We start from the raw sequence: 22,867 nt of genomic DNA on the forward strand, positions 1-22,867 counted from the left end.
CAGTACTGAGAGAGCGCTGGTAAAGGGAAAGGTAGCGTTACTGAGGAAGCTGGCCATCCCGGGGAGGAGGTGGACTCATGTACCAAAGAACCAACTCCCTGCTGTCCGTCAGGGGGCAAGAGCTTTTAAAGGGGTGTTTCAGGGGTATGCAGGTGGAGGGAGGGGGCTACGTGCAGAGCAGTCATCGTGCAGCTGGTCCTGTGGTGGGTGGTCTGATCAGCAGCATCTTGATTGTTTTAGGTATGGCTCATCTTCAACTCCAGGGTCAATTTGTTCCCGTTTCCTTGAGGCCGGTTCTGGAATCATGTGAGACGGAGCAGCTTGTATCATGGCTGTGGTCTGGTTATCCTGTAGTTAACGTCTTCCTCCTATTTCAGTATCTGCAAAAGAGGATATGATCCATGGCCTTTCGGGAGAAACTAAAGGTCCTTGACTTCACTTCATGGCGAAACAGTTACTTTGTCTTGCTTGATTGTTTTCTTTTGTCTCTCTGTTTTCTCATTTCTCACTCTTTGACTAAAGTTTCTCTACAAACAAGAGACAGATGGTTGGGGGAGGGGGTCTGTCCTGGGAACAGGCTCCTGCTGTGTTGCAGTCACAGCTCTAAATTACATGGAGAGTAAATGTTTGTCTCCCCGCTGGGTGGAGCTTCAGGAGAGTGGGCATCGTGTCTGTATCGGTCAGGCTGTCTCCCATTAAATCCTTCCTGCCTCCTTGCAGCTCGTATAGGTTGCCTGCCCTGCTGTGCTCACGTGTCAGGAACCAGCCACAGGCTGGCCCTCCCTGGTCCCTTGGGGTGACCTAGCTTAGGTCAGGGATGGAGGAGGAAGCTCAGCAAGGGTTCGCCGCAGAGGCCGGGGTGCAGCTGATAGAGGAGCCGGACGGAAACCACCTCTGGCCCACCCCCCTCAATCCCAGCCCCTCCCCCTACCGTCTGCTCCCACACTGGAGGCCCACCGGCCAGGGCCTCTGATGGCAGGGGGGCGGTGGGGGGAGGGGCACCAGCCGCAGTGGGTTTGAATTTGTATCCTCCAGTGATTTTTTTTTTGTTGTTGTTGTTGTTGTTGTTGTTGTTGCTATTTCTTGGGCCGCTCCTGCGGCATATGGAGGTTCCCAGGCTAGGGGTCTAATCGGAGCTGCAGCCACCGGCCTACACCAGAGCCACAGCAACTCGGGATCCGAGCCACGTCTGCAACCTACACCACAGCTCACGGCAACGCCGGATCGTTAACCCACTGAGCAAGGGCAGGGACCGAACCTGCAACCTCGTGGTTCCTAGTCGGATTCGTTAACCACTGCGCCACGACGGGAACTCCGATTTTTTTTTTTTTTAATTATTCTTTGATTTCCTGCTGCCACCCTTCCCTGTATTCCAGTGGTGCTGTGAATGCTTTTATAGTTTTATATTTCCTTGGACAATTCCATGAGAATGCCAGAGGGAGATTGCTATCCGGGAAAATTGTGTCAATTGATAGTCTCAAAGTACTTGCAACAATTGTAATGAAGGGTTAGCAGACTGAACATACAGAGAACTCTTTCAAATCAATATGAAGCAGAAAACCATCCTAAGGGGGGAAAAAAAAGGAGGAAAGATATATCAATAGATGTCTTACAGAGTAAGATAGTACAGATGATCAATAAACGTGGAAAACTGCCCAACTTCACTAGTAATTAGGAACAGGTAAATTAAAACAATGAAATGCCATTTTCTGCCTCAGGTTGGCACAGATTTAATGGTGGTCATTTCTCTTGGCCGGAGAGTGGGGAAACAACGGCCTCATAAATTGCTCTTGGGGATGGAAATCCGTATCCTCACAGTGGATGATAACTTGACAGTGTATGTCAAACACGTCAGTGGGCATAGGCCATTATGCAGAAGTCCCACTTCTCAGCACATGCCCCAGAGAAGCACTTGCACAGGGAGACATTTACAGGAGGGTTCGTTGCAGCCTTATTTGTAGAGTGAAATGTTATTGGCCGCCCTAGATGTCTGTCAGTGAGAAGAGGCTGAACTAGCAGGTCCTATCCATACCATGAGATAGAGCTGTTCAGACCTGGGTTACTGGACAGATGGATAAACGGAACACAATGAAAGTATCTCCATTTTTATGTTTACAAAGTAGGTTCAGGAGTTCCCAATGTGGCGCAACAATAATAAACCCGAGGAGTTCCCATCGTGGCGCAGTGGTTAACGAACCCGACTAGAGACCATGAGGTTGTGGGTTCGATCCCTGGCCTTGCTCAGTGGGTTAAGGAGCCAACATTGCTGTGAGCTGTGGTGTAGGTGGCAGACGCGGCTCGGATCCTGTGTTGCTGTGGCTCTGGCGTAGGCCAGCGGCTACAGCTCTGATTAGACCCCTAGCCTGGGAACCTCCATGTGTCGTGGGAGTGGCCCTAGAATGGCAAAAAGGCAAAAAAAAAAAAAATAAGAAACCCGATTGTTATCCATGATGCTGCCTCACTCAGTGAGTCAGATGCTGCCATGAACTAGTGTAGGTCCCAGACACAGCTCAGATCTGGTATGGCTGTGGCTGTGGTGTAGACCAGCAGCTGCAGCTCCAATTCAACCCCTAGCCTGGAAGCTTCCATATGCTGCAACTTTGGCCCTTAAAAAAACAAGTTCATATATATGAGAAAAGATATGAGTAATTTCCAGTGACAGAGAGTGGGAGGGGGGTTGATGCCAGAGCGACACAGGGAGCTTAGGGGCTCTGGGGCTCTTCTCTATCTTGACTAGAGTGGTAGTTACATAACTGCATGCACCTGTCAAAACTGGAATTCCGGTTGTGGCTCAGCAAGTAAAGGACCCAGTGTTGTCTCTGTGAGGATGTGGGTTCGATCCTTGGCCTTGCTCAGTGGGTTAAAGGATCTGGTATTGCCGTGGCTGTGGTGTAGGTCCTAGCTGCAGCTCCAGTTCGACCCCTGGCCTGGGAACTTCTATGTGCTGCAGGTGCAGTTGTGAAAAAAGAAAAACTGGAGTTCCCGTCATGGCTCAGCAGAAATGAATCTGACTTGCATCCATGAGGATGCAGGTTCAATCCCTGGCCTTGCTCAGTGGGTTAAGCATCTGGCATTGCTGTGAGCTGTGGTGTAGGTCACGGACGTGGCCCAGATCTGATGTTGCTGTGGCTGTGGCATAGGCCAGTGGCTATAGCTCTGATTCAATTCCTAGCCTGGGAACCTCCATATGCTGTGAGTGTGGCCCTAAAAAGATGAAAAAAAAAATTTATAGAATTATACACTAAAAAAGGATGTTTTTACATTATGTAAATTATACTTTTATTTAAAAATTTTTAGGGAGTTCCCTGGTGGCCTAGTAGGTTAAGGATCCGACATTGTCACTGCTGTGGCTTGGGTTCAGTCCCTGGCCCCGGAATTTCTATATGCCACACACGCAGCAAAAAAATTTAATGCACACACACACAAATGCATATAATTTATGTAAGTAGGTTTGTGGATTTGAGTCTGATAATGATATTTACATTGCATGGGGGAGGGGGACAGGATTAGGCCTGGGAGTGGTCAGTGGGTTCTTTTATGTGCCATGCTTAGTTTTTACAAAACTATATTCAGATATCTGAATAATTAAAGATTAATTTAAAAATTTTTATTGCGTTCTCGTCGTGGCTCAGCAGTAACGAATCCGACTAGTATCTATGAGGACTCAGGTTCAATCCCTGGCCTCGCTTGGTGGGTTAAGGATCTGGCATTACCGTGAGCTGTGATATAGGTCGCAGACGCAGTTCGGATCTGGGGTTACTGTAGTATAGGGAGGCAGCTACAGCTCCGACTAGAGCCCTAGCCTGGGAACTTCCATATGCTGCAGGTGTGGCCCTAAAAAAAAAAAGACCAAAAAAAGGAAAAAAAAATTGACTATTGCCTCAGCATAGGAAAAATCTTTATTTCCTTAATAGAATGCTGCTTTTTCAGCTCAGGCAAAGACTGATTCTGGCCTCAGAGCCAGGTAACTAAATAGAAGGGCAACTAAAAAATGTGAGGGAGTTCATGCTGCAGTGAAGTGGGTTAATAATCTGGCTTGTCTCTGTGGAGGAGCTGGTTCGATCCCCAGACCAGTGCAGTGGGTTGAGGGTCTGGCATTGCCATGGCAGTCGCAGCTCCGGTTCGGCTTTGATCCCTGGCCAGGGGAACTGCCATATGCCACAGATGCAGTTGAAAAAGGAAAAAAAAGTATGTGGGTGTTGGTAAACTGCTAAAGCAATTCATGCTCCTTGTTGTAAATCTAAGCAATACAGAAATGCATTAACTGAAATGACACCCCCCCTCCCCCGCAGTCCCACCTCCTGGAGGCACCCATCATGAACCATCATGATTAATGACTTTTTTTTTTTTTTTTAGGGCTGCACCCACAGCATATGGAAGTTCCCAGGCTAGGGGTCGAATTGGAGCTGCAGCTGCTGGCCTGCACCACAGCCACGGTCACGCCGGATCCTCAACCCGCTGAGTGAGGCCAGGGACCAAACCTGCATCCTCAAGGATCCTGGTAGTGTTTGTTACCTTTGAGCCACAATGGGGACTCCATGATGAATGACTCTCCTTCCTGGCTTTTGTCTCAACAACCGCAAAGCTCAGAGTTGAGTCTTGCTGGTGGTGTTTTTACACCCAGAGTGAAAGATGGCAGCCGTCCTTCTCTGGGGCCGCCTCCACATTCCCCCCATCATATATTTTTTTTTGTCTTTTGTCTTTTTTGTTCTTGCTATTTCTCGGGCTGCTCCCGCGGCATATGGAGATTCCCAGGCTAGGGGTCTAATCGGAGCTGTAGCCACCGGCCTACGCCAGAGCCACAGCAACGCGGGATCCGAGCTGCGTCTGCAACCTACACCACAGCTCACGGCAACGCCAGATCGTTAACCCACTGAGCAAGGGCAGGGACCGAACCCGCAACCTCATGGTTCCTAGTCGGATTCGTTAACCACTGCGCCACGACGGGAACTCCTCCCCCCATCATTTGACAGGTGTGCAATAATCCACTGTAAGGCTGCACCTCGACTTATTGAAGTAATTACATGTTGATGGATGTTTGAGTTGTTTCCAGTGTTTTCCCTCTTTGAACCATTGTGTGGGAACTTGTGCCCACACCTCTGTGCATGTGTAAGTGTCTGGGTGTGTGCAGGTGTGGGGTGTGCAAACAGGCACACGCAAACATGTGCAGGCATGTGATGCAGACGTGCAAGGGAGTCAGCCATCTCTTGGTCTCCTGTTTGGAGCACCACGCCTCCTCAGTACTGTGTCGCCAGACCCGTCTTGAAGACCTTCGTGCCGTGTGCCAGGCCCAGTGGTTCTCAGCCCTGGTGCCATACTCTAGATGGCCTGGGAGTCTGAGCAGTGTCAGGCTGCCCCAGGGATTCTGGTCCAGTGAGGACCACTGCCACCCACCTTCTCTTGACCACTGTCTTTTATCTCCCCTCAGAACAGGTTCTCGGACTATGAGAAGAGAAAGGTAAGACTATGCCTTTTGTCCCGTCCCTTTGCTTCTCCTTAACCCTCTCAACTGTTATAAAATACCTGAGGAAACAAGGTCTTCCTGCCTCGAATCAGAGGGTACAGTCTCCTTTTCCCCTTGCACACGCCACCTCGCCGCATCCTCACGCAGCCTCGGTGGGTGGGAGCGTGTCTCCAAGTGACAGATGAGAACACTGAGGCTCAGAGAGGTCGAGCCCAACCCCAGGCTGTAAACCTCTGCCTGTGCCAGCGAACAGCCCTCTTCTTCCCCTTGGGCCCTGAGGGCGGTTGCTCAGTGCTCAGACCTGTAGCCCGTACTGTTCAGAGCTGAGGTGTAGATTCACCCTGCCCCCACGTCCTGACGCCCGCAGAGCCTGTGCCCGTAGTCACCAGGATCTACATTCCTGCAGGAGCAGAAGATGCTGGAGAAACTTGAGTTTGAACGGCGCCTGGAACTTGGGCAGAGAGAGCATGCCCAGCTCCTTCAGCAGAGCAACAGTCAGAAGGACGAGATCCTCCAGACGGTCAAGGAGGTTCGTGAGTGGCCAGGTTGGGGGCCTTGGCCAGGGGCCCCTGACGCAGGCTGAGCTCCCTCTGGTGTGGGAAGGCACTTCCCTCCTCCAGGACATGGAGGTGGGCGGGTCGTCCTCGTCCATCACCTATAGCACAGGCTTCTCCCATGCCCTGGACACCCAGCAGCCTGGCGGGGGGGCGAGGTCCGGGGTCCCATAGCCTCCTCATCCCAGGCCAGGGCCCCTCGCTGCTCTACGGCTTCTGAGGGGTTCCAGGCACCTCTGGACCTCTGCCTGTCCCACCGCAGGAGCAGTCCCGGCTGGAGCAGGGCCTGAGTGAGCGCCAGTGCTACCTGGATGCAGAGCGTCAGCGGTTGCAGGAGCAGCTGAAGCAGACGGAGCAGAGCATCTCCAGCAGGATCCAGAAGCTCCTGCAGGAGAATCAGAGGTCAACTCCCGTCCACCCCGCCCCCGACCCAGAATCACCCCCCACGTGATTCCACCCTTTGAGGAGCCCAGGATGGGGGTCCATTTCTCCCTCAGCCTCTGAGCCTGCCCCGGGGGGGCCTTGCTTAGAATCCAGTCTCTGTGCTGCAGTTCACACCAGCTTAAAAAGAATCTGATCCAGGCATGGCCACGTGCGCTTCTTGCCTTGGGTTTGCTACTGACTGGACCTTTGCCCCCCACGTTTCCCGTCCTGTAAAGTGAGTGGGTTTAACAAGTCAAGATCAAGTTCTGCTCCAGTATTTGGGGATCCAAGTCACCTGACACAGTGAAGCCAGCCATTGGCCCTATGGTGAGAGTTGCCTGGACAGATCCTGGCAGGAGCCACTGGGAGCAGGTGCGGGAGGAGCTTGGGAGAAAGCAGGTCAGAGAGGGATCTCGGGAAGCCTGAGAAGGTGTGGTTGGGGGCCCCTTGGAGAAAGAATCCCGAAACAGGACCCCTCTCACATCCAGCCTTCTTTCCACTGGCCTCTGAGTCTCGTACTCCCTTGCCCACGGTTACGCAGAACTGAGGGAGTCAGCCTGCCTGCCTGGGCAGTGTGCCTGCCACTGAGGGCACCCAGGAAAGCTGCCCTCTGCTGCGTGCTTCTTACCTGCAAGCACAGATGTCTGTTTTCTCATGCACTCTTTACCAGCACTCCATGAAGTTTCAGAAAATTACAATTCCCATTTCACAGATGAGCTGGGGTTTGGAGTGCTTGAGGAATTGGCCTGAGAACACAGAGCCCCGAGGCGGTTGGTTCCCGGGCCCCCCCGAGCAGTTGCATTGGAAATGGGGCCCCAGGCGACAGTAGTCTCTTCATGGTTTCCCCCACAGGCAAAAGAAAAACTCCGAGATTTTGAAGTCCCTGGAAAATGAAAGGTCAGTGTTTTGTTCTGGTGCTTTCTTGGCACTACCTTCCTTCCTGGGGATGCGTGGCTCTGGGGAGGGAAGGTCTTGGGATTGATTCTTGAGGATTATGCCAGAAAGTTTTCCTAAAGGTAAGAGGAGACCCACCTCCTTAGAGAGTCTGGGATTCAAAGAATTTCTGCCTTCAAGTTTGTTAAAACTCAGATACTACTGTATTTCTAGTATAAAAAACTAGGGAAAAATCCACATTTTTGGAAAGAAGAATTTGGTTACATAAATTATGTTCAGAAATAATCTGCAGCCATTAAATGTCGTATGGAAGATTATTCCTGATTACGGGAAACACTATCCTGCTGAGTGGAAAGGTGGTATCTATAGTGTCTCGTTTCTGTTTTGTTTTTTGTTTTGGGTTTTTTTTTTTTTTGTCTTTTCAGGGCCGCACCCACAGCATATGAGGGTTCCCAGGCTAAGGGTCTAATCGGAGCTACAGCTGCCAGCCTATGCCACAGCCATAGCAACGCCAGATGCGATCCATGTCTGCTACCTACACCACAGCTCACGGCAACACCGGATCCTCAATGCACTGAGCGAGGCCTGGGATTGAACCCGCAACCTCATGGTTCCTAGTTAGATTCATTTCCACTGCACCACGACAGGAACTCCTGTAGTGTCTCGTTTCCTAAAGAGACCCTGCCTGTATCTGTGCTCAGAAAGCACTGAACAGGAAGGTCCCCCTGTGGCCCAGTGGGTTGAGGATCCGGTGTTGCCCCAGCTGTGCTGCAGGTTGCAACTGTAGCTTGAGGGTTCAGTCCCTGGCCCCGGAACTTCCACATGCTGAGGGTCTGGTCAAAATAAGTGAAAAAGAAATCACTGAACATTTTTGAGAGGTGGAAATTGGAGGTGGTGGTCTTTGTTTTTTTCCTTTGTGTTTTCTGTACTTTCCATATCGACTGCATTGGGGTGAACCACTTTGGAGTTAGGAAAGATGATAGGTGGGAGGGCCGGACCCTAAGCCCCCACTCCTTGGGGGTATTCACGTGAATCCCCCCGGATTCGTGGGGGATCCCAAAATAGCCATGTGGGCCTGGCCGCTGTGCTAGGGTGAGCCTCCCACCTGCACCCACATGGCAAAACTGCCTTTCCGGCCCTCCTGCCTGGACAGGCCTCCTGCAGGGGCTCCCATGGAATCGCTTTAAGTGGGGGCTGTGGCAGCCAGGGAAGTCAAGGCCAAGCTGAGCTGTGGCCAGTGGCGTGGTTTGTTCAGCACATAGCCTGAGAGCTCTCTCTGCTGGGCCTGGGGTCCGGGGACGCACCAGGTAACGGCCTTCCCTCCAGCAGCCTGTGGTGCTGGGTGGAGGCGGAAGTGCTCCTGTCTCTCGTGATGAGGTCAGACCCTGCACGCAGCATCAAAGGGCGCTGTCTTCTCCCAGCTGCTTGCCAGTTTGGGCGGGGAGAAGTGTGCACACCTGCAACATGCATGGACATACATGCAGTTCTTTTTTAAAAGTTTTTGTCTCTTTAGGGCTGCACCCGTGGCATATGGAGGTTCCCAGGCTAGGGGTCCAATTGGAGCTGTAGCCGCCAGCCTATACCACAGCCACAGCCACAGCCACACGGGATCCTTAACCCATTGAGGGAGGCCAGGGATGGAACCTGCGTCCTCATGGATGCCAGTCAGATTTGTTTCTGCTGCGCCACTGCGGGAATGCCACATGCATTTCCTAATTTTCACTGTGACATCACGGATGTGTTTCCACGCCAGAAACCTCATTGTCTGTAATAACTGTCGTGAATTCCACTCCATAATTATAGCATAATTTATGTAATTAGCCCTCTGTGAACATTTAAGTGCTTTCTGGCTTCTTGTAATTGCAAACAATACCACCGTAAACATCTTCTGATACACCCTTTGCAATTACATGAATATTTTTGAAGGGAATATTCAAAGAACATTGAGAGGTATCCCCAGACTGCCTCCAAAAAAATCTTGCCCACCTACCCTCCTTTCAGCAGCACACGAAGTGCCCATTTCTCTGCCTTCACTGCCATCACGAGTTATCAGTTTTCTTAATCTCAAGCAACCTGATAGGTGAAAACATTTTACTTCCTTCATTATCAGTGTTAAGAATCTTTCCAGGAGTTCCCGTCGTGGCGCAGCAGAAACGAATCCAACAAGGGACCATGAGGTTGTGGGTTGCCGTGAGCTGTGGTGTAGGTTGCAGACGCAGCTCAGATCTGACATTGTTGTGGCTCTGGTGGAGGCCGATTGTAACAGCTCCAATTAGATCTTTAGCCTGGGAACCTCCATATGCCCCAGGTGCAGCCTTAAAATACAAAAAGGCAAAGAAAAAAAACCCAAAAAAACAAAACAACAATCTTTCCATATGTTCCTTGGTCACTTGTAGTTAAACGTTGGTGAATTGGCTGCTTGTGTCCTTAGCCTGTTTTGCTTTTTTTCTTTTTAGGGCCACACCCACGGCACATGGAGGTTCCCAGGCTAGGGATCTAATTGGAGCTGTAGCTGCCAGCCTGTACCACAGCCACAGCACGCGAGATCCAAGCCTCGTCTGCAATCTACACCACAGCTCACAGCAATGCCGGATCCTTAACCCACTGATTGAGGCCAGGGATCAAACCCACATCCTCGTGGATACTAGTAGGGTTCTTAACCCACTGAGCCACAATGTGAATTCTGTTGGCCTGTTTTTCTAAGGGCGCGTTCATCTTTTTATGCCAGAAACTCTAACTACAGGGCTGAAAGTTAACAGAGCCCCAGGGGACGTGTGTGATGCCGCAGGTATTCAGAGAGCATGTCTAGGCTGGCACATCAGGGAGGACTTCCTGAAGGATGCGGTATTCATCCGATGGGCTTCCCTGTTGGACACGGCACATTTGCTGAGTAAACGCATCAATTTGTTTCTAGAATAAGAATGGAACAGTTGGTGTCCATAACCCAGGAGGAGACAGAGAACCTGCGTCGCCGTGAGGTCGCCTGTGAGTCCCGGGAGGGGTGGGAACAGAGTGTGGCTGACTGAGGGGCAGCAGTAGACAGCTGTCCCTCTACTGGTCACGTGTAGAGGGCACTGTCACCCCTCAAGAGGGACGGTTAACTCCAGTCATGGAGCAGGGCTCTGGGGGCTGGCTGGACTTGGATTCAGAATTAGCTTAGATACAAGCCATGCAACTTAAGGGGCATTTCTGGGGCCTCACTTTTCCCACCCTCAGTCTTCATATCTATAAAATGGGGAGAATGAATTATCTGCCTCATAGGTCATTATGAGGGTCAGATGAGGTCACACTGGCACAAAGGGAACATTTCACGAAGTTCCTGTGGGGGCCCCTTCTGTGCTCCCGGGAGTGCTGCTTCTGTCCCTCTCCAAGAGGCCCTGGGGCTCCATGTTGTCCACACCGGCACGGGGCCTCCCTGTCTGAGCCTGAGACCATCGAGCCACGTGCCGAGGAAGGCAAGGGGGCAGTTCTCATTGCTGTTCAAAATGAGGATTTCCTGTGGATCATGCCATCCTTCCTTCAGAGCCTGAGCAACAGGATGGGCTATTCTGTGCCCCCTCAGCGAGGTTCCTTGTGTTCTAGGCGCTGGGCTGAGCATCGTCCACACACCACTTGGTCCCACTCCCTCCCTGTGAGGTGTCGTGTCATTAATGTCCCCGTTCTAAAGGTCACATTGTCCACTACTTATAGAGAGAGACTGTGTTTGCATCTCAGGAAGGATGTTTATCAAGTTAGCCGATTGGGAAGGGGCTCAGTGTTAGGGGACTTTTGTTTTCACCTTTTCAAACTTCCGAGTGGCTTAGCTTTTTCAAAATGAGCATGCCTTTTTTTTTTTTTTTTTTTTAATCTTTTTAGAGCCGCATCTGTGGCACATGAAGGTTCCCAGACTAGGGATCGATTCAATGCAGGATCCAAGCCACATCTGCGACCTATACCACAGCTCACGGCAACACCGGATCCTTAACCCACTGAGCGAGGCCAGGGATCGAACCTGCATCCTCATGGATGCTACTCAGATTTGTTTCCACTGAACCACAACAGGAACTCCCAAGCATGCCTTATTTTTATAACTAAAAAATTCCAATAAAAATAACAAAGACAAGGAAAGGTAATGACCCAGAGTTGTTGAGGGCATATGTTATCAGGCTGTGCTGTGTGATCTGTCTGGAAGGCAGAAAGGGTAACTTGGATACATTATCCATGCCCTTAAAACTACACTTTGAGAAATTATTCTAGGAAATAATCAGATAGTCAGATGGGCACAAAGATGTTTGAGCAAGGATATTTATAGAAGTATCACTGAGTAGGAGTTCCCATCGTGATGCAGACGCAGCTCAGATCCCGCATCGCTGTGGCTGTGGTGTAGGCTGGCAGCTATAGCTCTGATTGGACCCCTAGCCTGGGAACCTCCATATGCTGTGGGTGCGGCCCTAAAAAACAAAAAAGGTATCATCGAGTAATTGCAAAAAGACTCCAAATGCTCTGAAACAGAGGACTCTCTTAAATAAACATTGTAATCCGTGTCTGAAGCGCTCTGTAGCCAGTAACACCACATGGCCGTGTTCACATAGGGATGCATTCGTAAAAGGTGAAAAAGTGGTGTATTTAGTGTGATAACATTTTCTTTTATTATGATAAAAAATACAGCGCATAACATTTGCCGTCTTGATCGCGTCTAGGTGCGCAGGTCTGAGGCATTAAGTCCGTTCACATCGGCGTGCCGCCACCCTCCGCCTCGGGAACGTTCTCATCATCCCAGAGTGAAGCTTCCCCCCACTCAACAGGCGCTCCCCCCCGCACCCCGGGGCCTTAGAACCACTGTGCTACTTTCTGTCTTAGGCACCTGTGCTCAGAGGACCTCATATAAGTGGAATCACACAGTATTTGTCCTTTGGTGACTGGCTTCTCTCGCTCGGCGCGGTGTTCTCAGGGTTCACGCGTGTCTTAGCTTATGTGAGGGTTTCCTTCCGTTTTAAGACTGACGAGTGACCCGCTGTCTGGAGAGCCCACATTGTGTTTATCCATTCACCCGTCAGTGGGCACGTGGGTGGTTTCCCCCTTTTTAGGCTGTCATGAGTGGTGTTGCTGTGAGCGTGGGTATGCAAAGTCTCTGCTTTTCACCGTTTCATGTTTTTGACCAAGTCCCTCCATGTGCGTTGAAAATTGACCAGACGGGTCTACATCAAAGTTGGCAGCACTTCTGGGGGACGGGATTGTGGACGATCGGGCACATGCTATTCAGTGTGTTGTAACCCGCCAGCCTTTCAAGCTCAAGTTTCTTCTGTGGCTTAGAAAAGAGATTTTTTCCCCCCCCCCCAAGGGTGATTATCAAGTGGGCGACTGGGTGACCCCCGCGAGGCCACCCAGGAGTGGCTGCTCAGCCGTGCCCCCGTGTCCCCTCAGCCGCCATGCAGCAGATGCTGACCGAGGTCTACCAGAGCCGGCTCATCCAGATCGCCTGTGAGGCCCATGGGCAGAACTTGGTCCAGCAGACCTGTTCCAGGTAAGGAGCTGGGGAAGCTGGCTCTGGGCCCGGGTCCACGGGCTGAGAGCTGGGCACTGGAATCCCCTGCAGGGGCCCGCCCCACCCTTGGCCACACTGTCAGGGGCACATGGCCACTGGCCTTTATGACTTTTCTAGCTGGGTCCTATGGGTCTGTGCTGGGCCCGGGCGATCACTGCCACTTCTCATGCGCTGCCCGCCGCCAGCCAGGCCCTCCCTCGGCTAAGTTCTGTGCCTTAGCTTCTAGAGCCTGTGAGGGACTACATTGTCATTAGCCCCATTTTTCCATCACAACCCAGGCTTGGGGAGGCTGTCTGATACACCGAAGGAAACACGGCTGTTCGGTGGCAGAGCTAGGATTCGACCCGGGGAAGGGGTGTTCTGGGTAATCTCTGAGGGCCATGGATCCGGGGCGGGGCGCCCTGGAGGGGACGGTGATGGGGCTGCCTTCGTGGCTGGTGGCCACTCCGGGGCTGGCTCTCCGTGACTTTGTCGAAGGAGCTGTGGTGCCCAGCAGAGCCAGCTGAGAAAGGCCCCTCAGGCTCCGGAGCCCCAGGCAGGGACAGGCCAGCAGCCCTGCAGCCCTGGTCTGCGGCCGTGCTTTCAGGAGCACAGGCACTTGGGCAGACAGATATGGATTCACACCCCCCTTCTCTTACCAACTGTGGAGACCTGGACTAGTGACTTTCCCTCCCTGAGCCTCATTTTTCTTATCAGAAAAAAATGCGGATAAATCACAGTGCCTGTTCCCAGATTGTTGGGGGATCGGATGGGCATTAACGATCGTAGTGGCCACCCCATAATAACATAATAAGGGTCCAGTAAATAACGGTGGTTATTGTGAAACAGACAAACTTGAAACCAAGGTTGTACCCAAGTGTGGACATTATAAGGTCATTTGAGTTTGGATTTTTGTGCCAACATCACTGGACTTGTTCTAGGGGGTGAGAAATGCTGGGGCCGAGGGTGTGGATGTTACTGCCCGGGAAAGATCTGCTCTCTCTCGGCCTGAGCGGCTCACCTAGGAGGGCATGAGCTCCCTGCTGTTGAGGTGGGTGGGCAGAGGCTAGGCAGCCACTTTAGGGGGCCCTCGTAGAGAGGATTGCACTCGACGGGTGGATGACAGGCCTGGGAGCTCCGGGGACAGAGACTCTGTCACCCTCCTTCCAGGAATGTGGGATTCAGACAAAACTCCCTGTCCATGCCCAGCCGGGGACAAGGCCCCCAAAGGCATTCCATAAGTATAGTTAAATGAATAAATGGTATATTGTCACCCCTCCAAGGTGCCTGGCACGCAGTGGTGCTTGGGAAATGTTCAGAGAGTGAATGAATTTGCTGTCTTTCTGGCAGCATGGCTGAAATGGGTGAACGGTTCCAGCAGATTCTTTCACGGCAACAGATGGATAAGAAGAAAGTCATCAGCCAGATCCTGCAGGAGGTGAGTCCTTGCCCAGGGTGTGAGGGTGGGGGGCGCAGGAGGGGCGCAGGGGACCTGGAGCAGAGCAGCCGAGCTCCATGTGCAGGCGCCGGCCTGGGTGGTGTGCAAGAACCGAGATGCTGAGTGAGTTTAGAAACGCACGAACCGTCGGGCTGAGGGGGCAGGCAGAGGCCTCCCTGGGTGCATTTTCCACTCACTGAAGTCTCATGGGGTGCCCACTCCTGTGCTGGCGGCTCCACCATGAGACAGGCCGGCGGTGACCCCGCCATGGAGTGCGCCCGTGGGCCCGCTCCCTTCCGGCCCTGCTGCACCTCTGTCTGCCTCCTTCCCGCCTCGCTGCACGCACAGGTGAGTGAGTGAGCCCAGGAAGGCCCCATGACTTCCTCCCTCCTTGGTCCGTATTGTTTGGTCCCGGCTTGGCTTTCCCTCTAAGCGTGGTCAAAGCCTCGTTCTTCAACCTCCCTCCCTTCTTCCTCTGTGCTGTCCTCCTGTCACGCCTTGGCCCGTTGTTCCCTCTGCCCTTTTTCCTCAACTTCAGCCTGTTTCTCCAGAGGGCCTTGACGTAGCATTTCTGAGATGGAGGAAACACTCTCCTTCTTAGGGCATCAGGCACCGAGGTTAAAGGTTAGGCTCTGAGCTGGACAGACTCACCTGCCAACTGGTCACTCCTGCCAACCTCACTCCCGTCGTCTGTGAAACGGGGCCACTTGTTCCAGGTGCAACGTGGGACCAGCCCCGAGCATGGTGTCTGGTGTCCAGTAGGCTCTTAATAAATGTTTTTTTTAAAAAGTTAAACCAATGAGCTGAACAGTCGTTCCTCTACGGGACCAAAGTCCTACGTGAAGGTGATTTGACGCAGGTTTTGTTTTCCCTGCTGGGCCCCCTGAGCGGCGTGACCTCTGTTGCAGAGCGCCATGCAGAAGGCCGCGTTCGAGGCGCTCCAGGTGAAGAAGGACCTGATGCATCGGCAGATCTGGAAGCAGGTGAGTTCAGGCCACGCCCCACCCGCTAGGGGCCTTCAGAGGCACAGGAGGTGGCTCTGCAGTTCAGACTTGAATCCTGGCTCCTTCTCTGGCATCTCCTTTCCCTCACAGAGCCTCTCGGAACCTTCTCAGGGCGTTAGGAGGTGCCTCGGGCAGCACCATGGGAGCAAGTGGCTGCGTGGCTGGTGTGCTCGCTGGCTGAGCGGGAGGGCAGCTCTAACTCAGCCTTGACTGCTTGGCAGCCCCCCCGCGCTGACCAGCCCCCGGCTGTACTCCTGGCTGGGAGTACAAAGCCCAGCGTCCCCATTGGCTGAGATCGAGGAGGTGTGACAGATGGCCTCCCCACCTGAGTGGGCAGGCAGCGCCTGGTGTCAGCTGAGGGGTGGCCTGGGCCTGGAGGAGGGCAAGGTGTTCTCGTCTGGGTTCCGCTGCTGACCTGCGGGCGGCCTTGGGCTGTCCTCTCCGGTGGGGCTGTGTCCGGCTCGCTGGGCTCCCTGAGGGGGTGGCAGCGGTGGCGGGCTGGAGAGGAAGTGAGCTTCCAGGCTGCAGGATGCACTTCTCATCATATTCAGCACACTTTGAAGTTCTCATTCTGCATGGTTTTTGTTTTGTTTGTTTTTTTCCCAAGCCAACTTATCTTTTTATTTCCCCTTTAATTTCAATCCCACATTGCTGGACATGAATCTCATTCCTCTGACCAGGGGTTGGTGGGGGTCATGGAAACATAGGGACAAGGGTCATAGGGTCATAGGCACAGGGTAGAGAAGTCACTGGCTATGGGGTCTGATCTCCAGGGCAAAAAGCCCCAGTCACACCCTGAGGGTGTGTGGTGACCCCCAGATATCCTCACTATGGGTGGTTTTGACCCAACAGACCAGCTGTTTCCATTGAGACCGCAAGCAGGGACATCCCAGGAAAAGGGCACACTCACTTACCTGCTGTGTGTCCTTGGGCAAGTTACTGAACCTCTCTGAGCCTCAGTTTCCTTGTCTGAAAAATAGAGACAATAATACCTCCTAATAGCCGGAGCGGAGAGGATGAAATGATGCATGTCAAGTGCGCAGCCCGAACCTAGCACCTGGAGGGCTCAATGTGTCTCAGCTGCTCTGAGTATGATTATTATTCAGTCCCTTCTGTTACCCGCTGCTCTCTTCCCTGACAGCTGTTCAGAGGAAGCCAGAGAACTGGCTCAGGGAGAATTCCGTATCCGTTCTTCACTCGGGTCCTCACCCGAGCCCTTTTTCCAGTCCATGTCGCTTGATTGGCCCCCACTCTGGGCCTGGCCCTGTGCTCGGCTCCTGATCAGCCGTCCTGGCAGGACAAGCATGTCCACACCCCAGAGCACTCAGGGCCACGAACCGATGACTCCTTTGTAAACCCCCACCGATGAGAGTGTCCCAAAGCACACAGGTGCCCGTCCGTCCAGAGCCCCACCCCACCCCCACCCCTACCCAGAAAGGATTCTTAGACCCACCTGGCCCTCCGAGAGCAGCAGCACAGGATTGAACCATGATAAATGTGAATTTAAAAACCCCTGTCTCATCTTCTGTTTAGATTAAATTAATAGAAACTGAGTTATTGCAGCTGACACAGCTGGAGTTAAAGAGGAAATCACTGGACACAGAGGCACTACAGGTATGTAGGGCTCCCTGGCCTGCCTTGTCCCCCCACCCGACCCCCAACTGATGAAATCTCCCACCAGTGCTCCCATCGCCTCTCGGCTGCTCTCTGGCAGACAGGCAGTGATGTTGGAAGAGGCCCTGGCCCCAGCAGGCTCAAGGGGGCCCAGTCTGGGGGCCGAGCCCAGCGCAGGCCAAGGTTAGGAGGCGGGTCAGCCTGTTGCTAGGCAGGAGGGTCAGAGGAAGGAGGGTTTCATTGCCAAGGCTCACCCCGGCTGCATCTCCATCTCTGCGTTTTCTTTGTTTTGGAGCTGGGTCACACTGAGTTTCCAGTCTGTCTAAGCCATGCTTCTGGGGTGCTGGTTCTCATGGGCTGGCATCCTCTGAGGAAGGAGCTTTCTTGGTGTCTGAAGGATGAGGGCCCAGCTGTGACTGTGTCACCCCTGCAGGCAGCTGCTCTGTGAGTCCCCAGCCTGGGTGTCCTGCTCACAGACATGCGGAGCAGCAGGGACCAGCAGACAGTTCTGGACTGCAGATCTGGGTCTGAGTTGTCCCAGCACAGTCAGCACAGCCCGATGACCTGGGCGGGTAGGGGACAGAGGGGCAGCTCTTTCCTTTCTCTGCACCTCGTCTCCCCAGTTGGACGCAGAGCGGCTGGGTCAGTGGTGTGTGAGGCCATGTGCCCTGTACCAGGCTTTTGAGCAGAGTCTTCTGTCTGTCACCGTCCCTGTGTCTGTCCTAGTGGAGAAGTCTTCATTTGTCTCACGGGCTTCTCGATGCCGGAAAAGAACGCCGGGATCTGGAATCCTGGTTCCAGGTCTGCCCCTGTGTGACCTTAGGCAGGTCACTCTGGGCCTCCACGTCTCCCCTGCATGACATGGGAATAGACTTCCGGGCTCAGCCTGTGTCATGGGGCCATCAGAGAGGAGCGAGCAGCAAGTGCAGAGTCCTCAGCCATGGGGTGGGGGGGGTAGCTCTCAGAAGATGCCACCGTGTGCTTGATGGAAGCTCATGTCTCCTGCCTGTTAGAGCCGGGGTGGGGGCTCCCATTTTCGGAGCCTCCACGGGGTTTCCAAGAGGAAGAGAAGAGTGGAACATGGACACAAAGAAGGGCTCTCCCATCTGCCCATTCCTCCATGTGTGTAGCGCCTTCCTGACAGGGGCGGGGCCGCCCCCCCACCCTCCCGCCGTTTGCTTCTGCCCACGAGCTCCGCAGTCAGTGAGACCGAAGTCAGGCACCTGCACCTCGTCATCTCCTTTGTTTGATATTTCTCATCACTGCACTGTCGTCATCACTAGATCCTGTGCCTGGCCTTCCCCCTCCCGGGAAAGGACGTGCAGGCTGGGGAGGAGGTAGGGAGGGGATCCCCGGGCAGAGGGGCCCTCCCCACTCTACCCCCCAGCTCTCAGCCTGAGATCTGAGGTTGAGCCTCAAATGGAGTAAGGCCCACTGTGGGCCCCCAGCTTCGAGCCGAGTGAGGGGGGATTCTGCCAGCTCGGGTAGGGACTTCTGGGGCCCAGGTGCCATGGGCTCCCAGCACTGGGTGTGGTCTTGTGTTGCAGGAAATGATCTCGGAGCAGCGCTGGGCCCTGAGCTCCTTGCTCCAGCAGCTGCTCAAAGAGAAGACACAGCGAGAGGAGGAGCTTCGGGAGATCCTGGTGTGTTTGGCTTCCACGTCCGGCATTGTGCATGGGTTTGCGCTCCCTAAACGCTCTTGTAGTTCTTAAGCAACACTTTCGTTTTTCTAGTGATAGTTATTCATCAGAGAAAAAGTGGAAAGTACAAAGGAAAATAATCTCACTTCTGAGGGCTGTCTGTTGCTAATGTTTTGACATCCGTTTTCCAGACATGGAGATGCATGTATGTGCCTATAACACAGAACTTTCTCACCAGCTCATTGGCATCTGCTCTTTCCTGTCCTGTGCGACCTCTGCATTCTTTCTGTGGCTGCATTGAGATGGGCCCTCACTGGGCCTATTACAGAGCATAGTTCCCATTTTTCAATTTTAATAAGCAAGGCTCTCTATCTCCGCACCTCAGTATTTGAGATCAGCCCATGGGTGTTTACCCAGGACAGGTGCCCAGGAGAGGACTTGCCATGTCCAGGGCAGACCACTTAATAAGCCTCTGTCAGGCATTGCCCAGCTGTCCCCTGGACCCAAATGGGTTTGACTTCAGCGCCTTATCAGGGTGCAGGTTGGGGTCACCTCCTCCGAAGCCTGAGTGACCTCAGTAGTCAGGACCCAGTCTCTCCCACGGCACTATTACTGCCCCACATGTCCTCTGAGCCTCACCATGGGCCAGGCCCTGTGCCAGGGACAGAGAACAGGGAGCCAGTTTCTTCCCGAGCCCCACATGAGCCCAGATGGCGTGCTGGTGCCACTCGGAAGCTGCCTGTTCCTCACGCTACCTCACTGCCCTCGCCCAGAAATTGCATTAACATGTGACCTGCGCCCTGAGCGCTGTGCAGGGGCCGCCGTGCCAGGCCCTGGGCTCCTGCCTGCAGAATTGCTCGGGTCTCACCTCAGCAGGATTTGACCATCAGGGTCATAGGCTCCCAGAGAGAGGTGTGTCTGCAGCCCAGGGAGGGACCAGCAAAGGGGAGCTGGCTGAGCACAGTCCAGGAGGAACCGCTGGGGACCAGGAGATGCCCGCGATGCCCACATCACCTCTGGCCCCAGCGAGCGGCCAGTCCTGGCTGGGTGGCCGGGGGTTCAGAGCACAGGCTCCCAGCCAGACAGAGCTGGGTCTGAGTCCTGACCCTGACACAGGGCAGCTCTTGGACCCTGAGCCGGCTGCTCATCACCTGGTGCTCATCACTCAGTTTCTTCCCCTGTGAAGCAGAAGCTACTTCACAGAATTGTAAGAATTAAGTAAAACGGCATCTCCCAGTACACAGCTTGTCTGACCCAAGCACACTGACGTTGCTGCTGCTGCTGTGAGTGTGGTTTGTCACTGCTCTGTCCACAGCACCAACAACCGAGCCTGGCCCAGAACGATGCTCGGGGGTGTCTGAAGTGACGGAATGGGGAGTCGGTTTGAATAGCGTGTTTGTGGTTCTCCTGCTATGTCAGGTCAGCAAAGCTCCCTGTGGACGCCGAAGGTGTCCTTAGAATCCTATTCTTCCCCTGCCCAGCACCCAGAGGACACGCCCGAGCCTTCTGGGGGAAGGACACGGCTACCTGGTGCTTTGCTCTTCCCACAAGGTGTCCCCCGAGAGTGACAACGCCCAGGGCGGGCTGCCAGGTGCCAGCAGCCCGGGTTCCCGTCCCCCCCAGGTGTGCGTGTCTGGGCTCGTTCTCAGCAGTGAAGTGGGGGGACGGTGCTTCTGGCCTTTCCCGGGTCAATGGTTTAGACAGTGATGGACAGGAAAGTTCCCTGTAAGACGCCAGGTCCGTCCATGTGCTCGGAGGAGCAGCGCTCACAGTCAGCACTGTCGCTTTCGTGGTTATTCACCGACTTGCAACTGAACCATGTCTGCTTCCTTCTTGGCAGATGGAGTTAGAAGCCAAAAGCGAGAGCAAGCAGGAAAATTACTGGCTGATTCAGTATCAGCGGCTCTTGAACCAGAAACCCCTGTCCTTGAAGCTGCAGGTGAGGGCTGGTGACGCTGCCCCTGTGGGAGCCTCAGGCCACAGCCACGTCTTGCTTCCTGCTTCCTCATCTGACCAGTGGAATTCCCTTCCTCCTGGGCTAACGAGGGTAGCAGGTCCTGTGCTAGGCCTTTGGGGACAGGAATGGGGGAGGGGGCGGCATTGTGGTGAGGGGACGACAGCCCCGGGCTGTGGACAGGATGGATGCCGTTCCCCCGTCCCCACCCCACGCCTCGCCCACACTTTATTATTACAAAAAAGGAGTCTTTCTAAACCTGCTATTTTGGCAACTTCCTTTTTTCCTTTAACAGCAGTGACGGGCCCTGCTCGTAGAGCTCCTGGTTTTCAGACAGCTGCACAGTATTTAGGATCTGGACGAGCCCCCATTCATTTAAACAGTCCCCTTGATGGATTTTTTTTTTTTTTTTTTTCTTTCTTGGCCGCCTGTGACATATGGAGTTCCCAGGCTAAGGATCCTATCCAAGCTGGAGCTGCCGCAATGCCCCAGGTCCTCAACCCACTGCACCAGGCCCGGGATCGAACCTGAGTCCCTGCTGCAGCAGAGACACCTTCGATCTTACTGTGCCACAGCAGAGGCTCCTCGATGGAGTCTTAAGCTGCTTACACTGTCAAGTTTATGGAGTGGCAGTGAACTGATTTCCTCGTGTATCTGTCTCTATGCACTTTCAGATCCATTTTTGTATGTAGACTGCATTTTTACAGATCATGTTATGTGCATGCCCACCCGTTGTTTGCTGTTGTGATGGCTTTTTGTCCTTTCCCGCCTGCGGTGCACTCGGCTTCTCCCATGGGTCTGTCTTGCAGGAGGAGGGCCTGGAGCGCCAGCTGGTGGCCCTGCTGGTGGAACTGTCAGCGGAGCACTACCTGCCTATCTTCGCCCACCACCGCATCTCACTGGACATGCTGAGCCGGATGGGCCCCCGGGACCTGGCCAAGGTGGGCAGCGGCCCCTTGGGGGAGGTGAGGGAGGCAGGCAGGGCCCTGGCCCCACCTGGCCAAGGGGAGACTTGTTCTTCATGCAGTCTGCTCTCATCACATCTCCTGGGGCCACCTGCTTCCAGAAGGCCAGAACGCCTGCCCCTCAGAGAGCCTGGGTCATGGGTCCTGCTACTGCTCCCTCCCCCTCTTTACATCGTAGAGCTGGACAGGTTGGGGGTCTTCTGGTCCAGCCCCCTCCCCACTCCATAGATGTACAGGCACTGCTCTTAGCAATTTCACCTACCCAACATCTCATCTTCCCAACAGCCTGGACGGGCAGGTGCCATCATTGTCATCATTTTTCAGATGAGAAAACCGAGACACGGCAAGGTGGCAGTTTGCCTGAGGTCACACAGCAGAGCCCAGACTCCAGCCGGGGTGGCCAGTCTGGTGCTGGGGTCCATGCTGTTGACCAATCTGCCTGGCTCGTGGCAGCGAGGGCTCGGAAGGGCTACACGGGCCGTGTTGCCCAAGCTCAGGAGCTCTTTCTGCAGAGGCTGAGGGACTGTGATTCGGGTGTGGCCACGTCTCAGCAGCTTGGCCTCTGTGTGAACCACCTGTGAGCACTGTGACAGAGGGTCCTGCCCTCCTGGCCATCACAGGTGATGTGCAGTCGTGCAGGGGGAGCTATCGGCGCAGCCCCTGCACAGGCAATGCACTTGCTAAGCTGCAGCTGCTACTAGTGTTGCTGTCCCCGGGCCTCCGCGTCTCGCTCTCCTGCACTGATTGTTGGGCCCCCAGGCCTCCATGTTTCCAGCCCGTGGGGCCAGAGCCTGGGGGGGAGACAGTCCGGCAGCTCTGCTGCACAGTGGGCTCCTGCCCTGTCCAGGCCGTGAGCCACCCTTGCTTGGTCTGCCACAGGTGGGCGTCTCTGAGGCCGGCCTGCAGCACCAGATCCTGCGCAGAGCCCAGGAGCTGCTGGACGCGGCCAGGACCCAGCCAGGTACCGACACTGGGGTGTGTGGGACTGTGCTTGGGGGTGTCACTGTTTACATTTCAGGAGGAGTCACAAGGGCTGCCTCTAGCCCTGCCCATCCGTAAGCTTCACTCCTAAAGGAACGATTTATGAATGGGAAAAACAGGCCACAAAAATGGAAAAAAATGAGCTTTTCCTTGCAGCAGTGTGGGGATCCTCTTGGCTTCCCTAAACCCACCCTGCAGCTGTCAGGAGCCACACCCCCAGGATCCCTGGAGTAAAGGGAGAACCAGCAGGACCCAGTGCCCACCCCGTGCCTGGCACTGTGCACAGGACAGGCCTATGCTTTTTTTTTTTTTTTTTTTTTGAAGGACCACACCAGCAGCTGATGGAGGTTCCTGGGCTAGGGGTTGAATCAGAGCTGCAGCTGCTGGCCTACGCCACAGCCACAGCAGATCCAAGCCACATCTGCAACCTACA

At 54.0% G+C, this 22,867-nt stretch overlaps 1 protein-coding gene across 10 annotated transcripts in view; it reads left to right on the plus strand.

The window, feature by feature from the left end:
- The window catches only part of LRSAM1 (leucine rich repeat and sterile alpha motif containing 1), a 44,284-nt gene that overhangs the window by 18,621 nt on the left and 2,796 nt on the right, over positions 1–22,867 (plus strand). For 4 of the 10 annotated variants that reach the window (XM_047768448.1, XM_047768447.1, XM_047768456.1 and 1 more), the window contains 12 exons: positions 5,429–5,458; positions 5,871–5,993; positions 6,281–6,420; positions 7,294–7,338; positions 10,250–10,320; positions 12,739–12,838; positions 14,189–14,276; positions 15,185–15,259; positions 16,814–16,894; positions 18,178–18,231; positions 18,442–18,537; positions 20,375–21,177. In XM_047768448.1, coding sequence (XP_047624404.1) covers positions 5,429–5,458; positions 5,871–5,993; positions 6,281–6,420; positions 7,294–7,338; positions 10,250–10,320; positions 12,739–12,838; positions 14,189–14,276; positions 15,185–15,259; positions 16,814–16,894; positions 18,178–18,231; positions 18,442–18,537; positions 20,375–21,019 — 1,548 coding nt within the window. In that variant the 3' untranslated portion in view covers positions 21,020–21,177. Of the gene's footprint in view, positions 1–5,428; positions 5,459–5,870; positions 5,994–6,280; positions 6,421–7,293; positions 7,339–10,249; positions 10,321–12,738; positions 12,839–14,188; positions 14,277–15,135; positions 15,260–16,813; positions 16,895–18,177; positions 18,232–18,441; positions 18,538–20,374; positions 21,178–21,297; positions 21,430–22,332; positions 22,415–22,867 lie in introns of those variants that run through there. The other 6 variants (XM_047768451.1, XM_047768453.1, XM_047768454.1 and 3 more) reach the window with 6 other exon arrangements.

Source organism: Phacochoerus africanus, chromosome 2 (genome assembly GCF_016906955.1).
Source record: "Phacochoerus africanus isolate WHEZ1 chromosome 2, ROS_Pafr_v1, whole genome shotgun sequence".
In the NCBI taxonomy this organism is placed as follows: Eukaryota; Metazoa; Chordata; class Mammalia; order Artiodactyla; family Suidae; genus Phacochoerus; species Phacochoerus africanus.